This window comes from Tigriopus californicus, chromosome 1 (genome assembly GCF_007210705.1).
Source record: "Tigriopus californicus strain San Diego chromosome 1, Tcal_SD_v2.1, whole genome shotgun sequence".
Taxonomy (NCBI): domain Eukaryota; kingdom Metazoa; phylum Arthropoda; class Copepoda; order Harpacticoida; family Harpacticidae; genus Tigriopus; species Tigriopus californicus.
The window spans coordinates 9,633,985-9,644,067 of NC_081440.1; the positions used below are offsets into that span (position 1 = coordinate 9,633,985).

Sequence of the window (10,083 nt, forward strand, 5' to 3'; positions counted from 1 at the left end):
CAGACGGACAATTGGGACCCGTAGAGGTATCATCGGCAGAGGCCTCGTGAGGGCTAGGCCAAATCGATCCGATATTGATCGGAACTGACGATAGAGATCATGAGTATGAGTCATGGTTGGGTTTGGCAACTATGGGTGGGATCTACCCAATCTGCGCTTTTTGAACCGTGCTTGCCGATAGCTGACAACTCAAGTGATAAGGGGTAAACGTTATTCTCCACCGGTTATTTGGCGGTGCTACTGTTTTAAACTTAACCTCAACTTATCAAACGTAACCTAACCTTACCTAACCTAACTCAACCTAACACGATATTAATAGCCCTTAAAGTCTCTATCTAAACCTTTCTAACAGTTTGTCACAAATTTAAAGATGAGCACCGCCAACTAATCGGTGGAGAATAACGTTTATCGGGATAAGGCCACCGATCGATGTTCAGCGTAGCCATAATTCGCTCTTCGACCTACTGAACGCACGCACCTAGAGCGACTCCGGTTCAACTATTTCCCAACCTGATGAATTTTCCACAGTATTTGAGATCAAGAGCTGAAGACTGGGGGCATAACCGGCAATGGCAAATTGTGGGCTGAATTGTTTTGAGTTTATTATATTTTTATTCTTCTTCCTATTTGGGATCACCCTGGTAGCGAGCGGACTGGCCCATGGATTCGTCGCTTTCCTTCTGGCTAAAATCCTGGCTAATCGTTTGTCAGTCAGTTCTTCATTGAGTATTTTTGAGTCAGTCCATTCAGTTCATCTCTCTATCTGGTCGGTCGTCCCTTGTCTCTAGTGGATATAGACCGAGACAAACGAGGCCAGACACCTTAAAAAAGACCTTCTCCAGTGATATTAACAGCCCACTTGAGCATTTTCGCTGGTCCCGTCCAATCCCCACGAGCGTGCAGTCCACCAAGTCCAGCATGAATCGCATGTTCGGCCGAGGAAAACCCAAGGAGCCCGCTCCCAATCTCACGGATTGCATCACCACGGTAAGCACAATCAGCAACCCAGACTATCACCGGATCATCGGGGCTGGAGTGACATGATCCGAAAGATCTGCCACGGGCCCATCGAATGGGTTGGGTCGTCCAGTCACCCGGAACGTCTCTGGCTGAGCCGGGCCTGATGGGGATATGGTTTATGATAGGCTGACCGCCCTGACTCCGGCGGACGGATCCACCCAGGCTATTATGATGGCTTGGAGGGCAGGCTGGCTCAGCCCCAGGCAGGGTCCCTAGAGTCGATCAATGCTAAGGGGGTTCTGATCTGTCTCAAAATACAAATGCGCTCAACAGATGGGTCTACCCACGGCTACACGTCTCGAGAATATCCTCCATTCAGCCGGACTCTCCAATTGAACGGAGGCTGGAACTCGAAACAATGGGTCAAATCATGGAGGTACCAATGGAACTGGAGGTCTACCACATTGTCGCCGTATACCCCGGTAGGCTTTGATCTCATGAGGAAACGGGGCTAAAACGATGATTTAGGCCTGAGCTTGGATCGGTTTTCACCCTCCATCCTTTCAAAGAGGCTACTGCTGATCATTTCCAGCCATTTTGCTCCAGTTTTCACTGATTGAACAGTTCATAATTCAAGAGGATTGATATTAGAATTCCAGGATCGTGAAATAGTTAGTTGACTCTTTTTCGCTCAGAGAATGGGTAAAACAACTTAGATTCATTTTCATGGAGTGCTTGGCTCTTTCGGGCCACCACTGACATCAAACAAAAATATTTTGGAATTTTACACCAATTCATCTCCCTCGTAACTTTTTATTCGCGCCAGTCAATTTCTTTGTTCGTCCATGTTGTATGATCTGTTAAGCTCAATCTAGACTTGGACGGCTAAAAGCTTGAATCTTAGAAAAAACGGGTTGACGAGAATTCTTCTATATACTTTCTCCCTATAATTTTGAATGTCTATGTATGGCGAGTGAATTTGCGTGGCTTAGTTAGCGTGACTAAGGGGGGCTTTACGCTAGGATGGAAAACCTAGATTGTATCGGGTTTGAGGATTGAAGTTGAAGTAGTGCTGGGGCGAGTTCGGCAAAAGGCCTTTCTTTCATTGTACTCAAGTCGAACAAAAAGACTCATACACCAAAAACTCGCCCCAGAATTAGTTTTACTTTCATCCTCAAACCGGATTCGATCTCGGTTTTCCATCCTAGTGTAAAGCCGCCTCATGTCTTTCAATTTCTGGTCAGAAGGTTCAGTTTAATGGTGTCTACATTTTTCGGCGTCAAATATGTCCAGTGTACCGTTGTCCATGGTCATATCAACCAAGAATTTGGCGAATTCCGAGAAATTGAAACGGAAAGCATCGAGTTCGGAGGAGATTGCCAATTTTACCAGATCCTGTCGTATCCGATATTTCAGTCTATCTCTTAAAACTTCGACCCGGCTGATGAACTGTGTCTTTTTTCTTTTAGGTAGACACGCGAGCTGAGGGTGTGGACAAGAAAATCGCCCGGTTGGATGGCGAGTTGAAGAAGTATCGTGATCAAATGGCCAAAATGCGGGATGGACCGGCCAAAAACGCGGTCAAACAAAAGGCTCTACGGGTTTTGAAGCAGAAGAAACAGTACGAGACGCAAGCCGACAACCTCCGCAATCAGTCCTTCAACATGGAACAGACCAATTACGCCACGCAGAGCCTCCAGGACACCAAGACCACCGTTAATGCCATGAAGATGGGCGTCAAACAAATGAAAAAGGAATTCAAAAACGTCAACCTCGAGCAAATCGAGGTGAGTCATGAGTTATTTACTGCATCTTTTAACATTTCCTCAAGATTTGATTACATGGTTCATTCCTTACGAGAAAAATAACGCCCACGATGATTTTCCCCTAGCCCCTATTTGTCCATGGCACTGAATTATCTTGGTACCTTTCTGATGTTTTATGGCTCTTGATCTCATGTTTTTGTTTCTCCCTCGATCAGGACTTGCAAGACGATCTGTCCGATATGCTGGAAGACGCTAATGAAGTTCAAGAAGTATTGGGGCGGGCTTATGGTGTGCCAGACATTGATGAAGACGAGCTGGAGGCTGAGCTGGAGGCGTTGGGCGACGATATCGCCTTGGATGAAGACTCCTCGTACCTCGACGAGATTGCGGCGCCCAATGCACCCGACAAGGAACCCGGTGCAGATAGTATTGCGGTGCCCGACAAAGATGGCGTTCAAGTGGATGAATTTGGATTGCCCAAGATCCCTGCCCAGCAACACTAAGTCATAAACGTATCTATTGGATGAAACACACCCCTTTCACATTTCTTATGCACCTACTTATCAATCATGTCGACTTCGTCCAGGGTGGCGTTGCGTAAAAAATAATAAAAATATATGCTATTACGATACCACTTCAAACGATTATTGCTTGTGTTGTGTATAATTCGAATGATGGGGAGGATTGATGCATTCCCCAATGCCCTAACAGAGTTGAGATCTTGACTAAGAATTCATACAGCCTAGAAGAGATTCCTGTTTTCACGAGTCAAAATAGGTTTGGTACAGAATTCCGATGGCAGACGACAAAAACCAGGAAAGGCAACACCACCACGTGGAAAAGCCTAAGAGCCCTCGAAACACTTCGGGGGTGAACACCTGAAATCAAAGCAAAAGTACGATGATTTCGTGAAAGTGGACACAAAATTGACCGCGTGTCAATCGCGCTGTTGTCTTTTCCTGAATGAAGGTGTGTCCTCGAGTTACGAATATGTGTTTAATTTGGGCTTACCTGCTTCAACGATTGCCAAGCCAACGAGAATTGACCGTCGCCCAATTGAGAGGTTACGCTGTCTATGGGCACTCGGGTATTATTGGAAGGCATCGACGACGTTGGGTTGTCGAGATCGGCCCACATACCCGTCCAACTTCCTCCGCCCATGGTTTTGTACATGAGTGATGAGAATAATATCAGCACCATGGGTGCTATGTATTGCAACGTTACCTAAGATCAATTCAGAAAGACCATATGTCAGTGCTCAAGTCCTGGAATTACTGGGAGTCCGATTACACTTACCACACATAAGTAATAAAAGACTCGAGCTACACGGCGCTGCATTTCCAGATTATTAATCTTGCCCGCTTCTTGCTTCAACTCCTCCATTTTGTAGTAAGCAATGTTCAAATAGGATTGCAAATATGTCGGCATTACGGCCAACCGGAGTAGCACAACCACCACGATCATAATTAAACGGAAGCTCTCGAATTGATCTTCGGTGAAAAGCGGGCCGTCCATACCCTGGAACACTCGATCCGTCAAATAATCTCGGCTCAGTGGCTTGATCCAAAGCGTGGTCAGCAACAGAGGAGCCACAAATGAGGTGTGAATGAGCACGGTCTTGGGACCAGAACCCTCCGTGTGTTTGAGTACGTCCCATTGCATCTTGGCCAAACGCAGTCCGGGAAACGTGAACAGAGCCCCGATGGAGCCGCACCACAATGCGATGAAGAACTTGAGCACCAGTTTGGACGCCGGACCACTGAAAGAGTCAATCAGGTGGGGCATTAGGCTTTCCTTGTATCTCGTTCAAAGCGGGTTAGTACTCTACCTGGAGTCCAAGCCAGCATTATCGGCGAGAAACACGGCCGCTGATTGATTGAAGCTAGCGTAGGCCTCGTCTAATCCGGTCTCTAATGTGTCTTCATGTACAATCAAGACCATCATGGCAAACAAGAGATATACGAATCCCATAACAATAACCAAAGACCGTTCACCACCTTCCTCCATTTGAAAGTACAACCGATTGAGCGAGATTAAGATCTTATAAGCGAAACCAGCCACCAAAAAGCACCACACCATACTCAGATTGACCTCCTGCATTCCGCGCACCGGGAAAAAGTGCAAGTAGACCTCGGTCAGCCCATACACACCCAATGCGTGGGCAGCAAAGTCCACCAGCCATTGATATTCGACATAGAATCGGAGTTGCACTACATCCACGGCCAACACGGGGGCCACGTCTAATTGAAGGTCCAAATTTCGGGGCACGTTAAAGGTCTCGAGTTGTTCCGCACCATGAGGGTGGGCCTCACGTCCATTGGCGGCCGGCCAGAACTTCTTGGGGCCTCGACCGGATTTACCGGACTTGCCACTCTTCTTAGACTCTTTCAAAGGGATCTTGGCTAGGAGTTTGAGCTCTTCATCCGTCGGATGCTGATAGCGGATCAAGCCCGAAGAGGTGAGCAGCCAACGGGCCAAAGAGCAGAACGGTCCGATCTTAGACATGACCGAGGCCATGACCATGGTGATGACGATCTGAATGCCCAAAACGGCCTGGAAGTGAAACACATCAGGAATAATACAATGACATGGGTTCCAAGTCCAATGTGCTTGCTAGTTGGATCCAAAATATTGGTGTCCATGGTCCCTATCACTGAATCACCCGCCTGATCCTGACTTACACCCCTAACTAAAAAATCCCAACCAACTCGAGTCAATGAGTTGGCCATGGTCTCACGGCTCTCACGGCTCTCACGGACATGTTCAAACGTACCATGATGAATTCTCACTCCGATGGGAGTAGTAGACACTTCGGATCAGTCCCAATGGAGAGTCCCAGAGGAGAGTCCCAGAGGAGAGTCCCAGAGGAGAGGAGTGGAAGGAGGGACGGCCAAGCTCACACAGGTTGTATGGTCGGACGCCCTACATCAATACATCAAGCGTTACAGGCGATCAGGTGATGCTGGCTGACGACGGCTCACCACTGACAATACACCCCCAGGTGGCAGACGCACGCGGACGACAGGAACCCGGACACGAAGGGGATTCAGAACGATGAAGCAATCGATGGTTGGATGGAAGTGATGAGATCAAATCAGGCAAGTAAACTATAAGTATGCATGCATGCCGTGCGCATGCTAGCTCACTCGATGTCTAAGCCATTTTCGGAATGCTCTTAATTGAGAAAAGTTGCGTGACTATCATGGAATAGAGTTCCGATTATTTTGATGTCTGACGCCAACCCCTGTGGAGGGCTAGGAGCGCTAGGTACTTTCTTTTTTGAAGTGCTTTAGTCCAAATTGACACTGGCAACATGCAAGAAATCAGCGTGACAGCTATATTTTATTGAGAAATACTGTACTGATGCAATTCAAATGGCAAAAGACACTTTAATGTTGTAGAATATGTTGGTTGAACCCAAGGTGAATCAGATTGTTCATAAATCATTCAAAGCTTTGCCTTTTACGCCATGCAAACACGTTAGGTCTTTTTGGAAGTGACTGACTCCCTGTTGAGACAGTTTCCAAACAAAGCCCATGTTCGTTGACAATTGGCAGCCAATCAGATCCCTCGAATTTGATGACGTATACTCAACTCTGCGGGTCTCTGCATCCAGGGTCCCTAGCTCAACCTAGAGAACCTGGATTCAGACAGTGAACTGATGAGCTGTATAAGAAAGAGTTCTATCATGACAGGATCATGAAATATCTTCAAGGACACTGCCAAATATTACTTGAAGACAAGCTGATTCATGGATATGGCATTTTAGAATGTTACTGCCACTTTGTTACTTTCTAAATCCTCTCTGAACCTATTTTTTCATATGATTAGTATTTCTGCCTGGCTGAGGTGTGTAGCGATATTGACTATAAGTAGATCTAATAAATAACTTACTCGTACTACGGGAGTGAGGTTGGACGCATGCGACATATGACCAGTCGGATACGGAAGTGGTATATTTCAGGATTATCGTCAGCTAAAAATGGTTCTGACTGCCCTACCTTCGACGTGAGTGCCAACGGCCCAAACAGGCGTGAAAACTCGGAATCGAGTCAGGGTTCCGATTGCTATAATATTTCATTAGATTATTCAGATCAACATTATCACATGTGAGCTTCCTGAGTCCATCAAGAAACATGTCCCTCATACTTCACATTGTAATTTGTTGAATATGGTTGTACTTTCTTTTTTGAAGTGCTTTAGTCCAACTTGAGACTGGCAGCATGCTAAAGATCAGTGTGCCAACTATATTTTATTGAGAAATAACACACTAATACCATTGTAATGACAAAAGGCACTCTTTAACCTTGGGATATGAGTTGGTTAAATCCATTTCGGATCAAATTTGTCATAAATCATTCGAAGCTTTGCCCTATCATGCAAGCAAACATGCGACATCTTTTTTAATTGAAATAGGGATTTCAGCATCAAAATGAAAAGAAAAAAAATCATTAAGAAGAATTGTAACAAGCCAAACTTGGTCGCCCTGATAGACAAGGAGCGAAAACAATGACTCCACATAGATGTGGATCAAAAATAAGCTTCAATGTAAAGTAGTTTGGAAGTGTAAAGTACTGATGGGACCAATCTGCAGTTTGAATGACAGATTGCTGCAAACAACAATTTCAGCTCCGCTTGATCAGTTTGCAAACTGTTTGGAGCAGATTTAGCTGATTTCAGGTAAGCCAAATTGGGACATATTTTTCTTCTTCTTAAAGCGTAAGTTCTATAGAGTGTTTGGCGTAAATGTAGTGATGTTCATATTGGACTGATCCAAAAGGAACTGCATGAATAGCCAATCAAAAGCCACACCCTTCATGACAAAATATGGCTTAATCCAAACCATCAAAAGTACCAATTTTGGAAATCCTGAATCAGTGCAATCTTTCAGCTTTGCGAATATTTTACATTTGCGTCCAAAACCATCAAAGCAAATCTTTAAGATCACGGCTCTTTGTAGGTTAAGACCTTCCTTATGGTCTTGTTTTCACGTTAGAACTCACCTTACTATGATATTTGAACTTGATGGAATATTCAAAGCTTTGGGCAAAAATCGTCTTGACTTTTACTCTCCAATTTGGCCAGCCAAGACTTTAGGACAAGAAGTCAACCTGACCATTTGTTGATGGGCGCTACTGATGGGAAAAGGGCAAGTAGCAAGTCATCACAGACACCCAAGTTCTACTTGTTTACAAGCAAAGCTTGGCCAAGTACGAGAACTTGGGAAAGTTTAACACAATCCGAGATCCGCTCCTAACGTAGGGAGCCCAGACGGTTAGCTGAGGAAAACCGCAAAATGATGATTTTTTGCTCATAGCTAAAGTCAGAGTGCCAGAAACAAGCCAGTCATTGAACCAAAGCCACGTTGCTGCGTCACTGTTGGTGCACATTATTGCTTTTCCTGTATAAGCTGACTTAATTTGCCCTGATATAAAACTTCTTGCGTAAGTTTGGCCACACCATTTTCCCCCCAAGTGTCTGTGTACAAACCCAAGTTGGGGCAAGTTTCTACTTGGGCAAGTTAAGCACCGGACTACTTGCCCTGTCGGTGCTTGCTCCACATCAGTAATGGGCGCCATTTGGCGTGACAGTGTGGCAAAATATTACCATGAGATAATAATATGTAAGTGGTGTTGAGTAACAGTCCTCACTGCGCGTTCAGAACAATGATTAATTCAAGAAATAAGGTCTTTGGTTGCATTTTTATGGCCCATAATTTTGATGATGTATTGGCAATGAAACGAAACAAAATCACTGTTAGTCTGCATGCATATAGCTTAAGAATCGGAGTGGGCTGTATCAATCATATCTGATTCAGAGTCACTAACTAGTCTCCCAGCTGTTCAGCTTCTGTCAATACTTTCGGCAATTCATAATCAAATCAGTTTGATCAGTAGTACATAATAAGTGGTCAATTACTCGACTTTACGTTCATTTAAGGTGAACCATTGTCGTTCTCATGTAAATTGTTATGGAAGTGTCTCACAATAGAGTTTAATAAATCATATTTCCGATTACAGTCTGAATCAAGCAGTGAATACACTGCTCAAAGGCCCTAATCAACCGGGAACTATTGTAATCATGGAATTTGTGTCCTTTTGGCAACGGAAAGCAAGTCTCAACGAGCACAGCTCCATCCAAGCCCAACTAGACCTACAAACATTTTTGAGTCTACCCTGTCAACCCAGATTGTCTGACCCGTTTCAATGGTGGAAAGGTTTGGGCAAAGAGAAGTTTCCTGGCCTATTTTGTTAATCTTATTAAATAAGATGGCTATGATGCTCATAGGAATCAAGTCGGCCATAAAAGACATGCACTTTACACAGCCACCTTTAGGGAAGAAATCCGATGGAATCAAACAAGATTCGTCATAGGAGGATTCAGTAATTCCAAATGAACAAGGACGTTCCACTTTTTGTTCTTGGCTATCATAACAAAAAATCGACAAAAAGGCGCTGTAAACAACAGATTCCATAATTGATCTGTTTTGTTACAAAACTACTAACTAGACACAGCTTGTGCAAAGATAGAAACCCTGATAATCATGATATTCTGGTCTACAAAAGTTGAACTCGAAATTAAACCGACCATTGTCAACAGTATGACCCCACATTCTTCACAATTAACATGAGTCCCGTTCAACAAAGTATCTTTTTAGGTATCACAGAGGATCAATTTCAGCTTACATCATTTCCTCCTTTCGAAGAGCCACTCATGAAATATCATGAAGTAAGCAGAGGCGCTTAAGTACGTCACCAGTTGTAGGTCTTCTGGAATCCTTGTCTCTGAATAGATTGCTGTTTGGTTTGAAATTGGTACAGCTGAAATTGGGAACTGCTTAGATTGGAAATTTGCGCTGCTTGATAGTTTGGGAATTCCCATCAGTAGTGTAAAGAACAAGAGTGTTGGTGTGTGAGGTGTGAATTGGTACTCCTCGTCAAATTAATGTGATATAATTTGTGTTGTGTAACTGGACCATAATCAAATTCAAGGGAGTAAAACCAACCTTTCTAAAGATTTGTAATTACTTAAGTATTACAGGAGTGTTTACACGCGTAAGTCTACCCAAATTGTAGCAACAAAAGCACTACCGTACATTAGTACACTTTGCCTGAAAATATCTTACAACAAAGGGCATAATTTGCTGTCAGACCTAACTTCAGATATCATTAGAACTATTCAACTTGCACTGCTTTTATTAATCTAGAAAGGCCACCGTATTCAACAAGAACCTGCTCTGGCTTTTTGTATGACAAAACCTCATTTTTTATAGTGCATTACACAAAGCAGTGTGCGCCAGTATACTACTCGTATAGTGCTCTTAGTATCCATACACATCAAAGCATATGGGCCAATA

General features: G+C 44.1%; 2 protein-coding genes across 3 annotated transcripts; one reads left to right on the top strand and one right to left on the bottom strand.

Annotated features, from left to right (window-relative positions):
* The first annotated feature begins 654 nt into the window (after nt 1–654).
* On the top strand, nt 655–3,360 carry LOC131885808 (charged multivesicular body protein 5-like). Its single transcript, XM_059233984.1, has 3 exons — nt 655–987; nt 2,430–2,747; nt 2,942–3,360. Exons 1-3 carry the CDS (start codon nt 919–921, stop codon nt 3,227–3,229), a joined length of 675 nt encoding a protein of 224 aa, XP_059089967.1. The 5' UTR covers nt 655–918; the 3' UTR covers nt 3,230–3,360.
* Nucleotides 3,361–3,370: 10 nt separating this feature from the next.
* Nucleotides 3,371–5,886, bottom strand: LOC131885744 (transmembrane protein 161B-like). 2 transcript variants are annotated; one of them, XM_059233889.1, is made up of 6 exons: nt 5,708–5,886; nt 5,500–5,648; nt 4,555–5,279; nt 4,023–4,485; nt 3,738–3,950; nt 3,371–3,604 (listed from the first exon to the last, which is right to left on the bottom strand). In XM_059233889.1, exons 2-6 carry the CDS (start codon nt 5,500–5,502, stop codon nt 3,488–3,490), a joined length of 1,521 nt encoding a protein of 506 aa, XP_059089872.1. In that variant the 5' UTR covers nt 5,503–5,648; nt 5,708–5,886; the 3' UTR covers nt 3,371–3,487. The 2 variants fall into 2 exon arrangements, with proteins under 2 accessions (XP_059089872.1, XP_059089880.1); XM_059233897.1 differs by having other exon boundaries at nt 5,500–5,544; nt 5,584–5,886.
* Nucleotides 5,887–10,083: the final 4,197 nt, after the last annotated feature.

Bases quoted from the DNA above. Each gene is read 5' to 3' on its own strand.
- LOC131885744 (XM_059233889.1), bottom strand. The intron at 4,486-4,554 runs GTAGAGTACTAA...TGACTCTTTCAG, and splicing joins AATGCTGGCTTGGACTCCAG to TGGTCCGGCGTCCAAACTGG. The intron at 3,951-4,022 runs GTAAGTGTAATC...AATTGATCTTAG, and splicing joins TCTTTTATTACTTATGTGTG to GTAACGTTGCAATACATAGC.
- LOC131885808 (XM_059233984.1), top strand. From the start codon at position 919: ATGAATCGCATGTTCGGCCGAGGAAAACCCAAGGAGCCCGCTCCCAAT. The intron at 988-2,429 runs GTAAGCACAATC...TTTTTCTTTTAG, and splicing joins TCACGGATTGCATCACCACG to GTAGACACGCGAGCTGAGGG. The intron at 2,748-2,941 runs GTGAGTCATGAG...TCCCTCGATCAG, and splicing joins TCAACCTCGAGCAAATCGAG to GACTTGCAAGACGATCTGTC.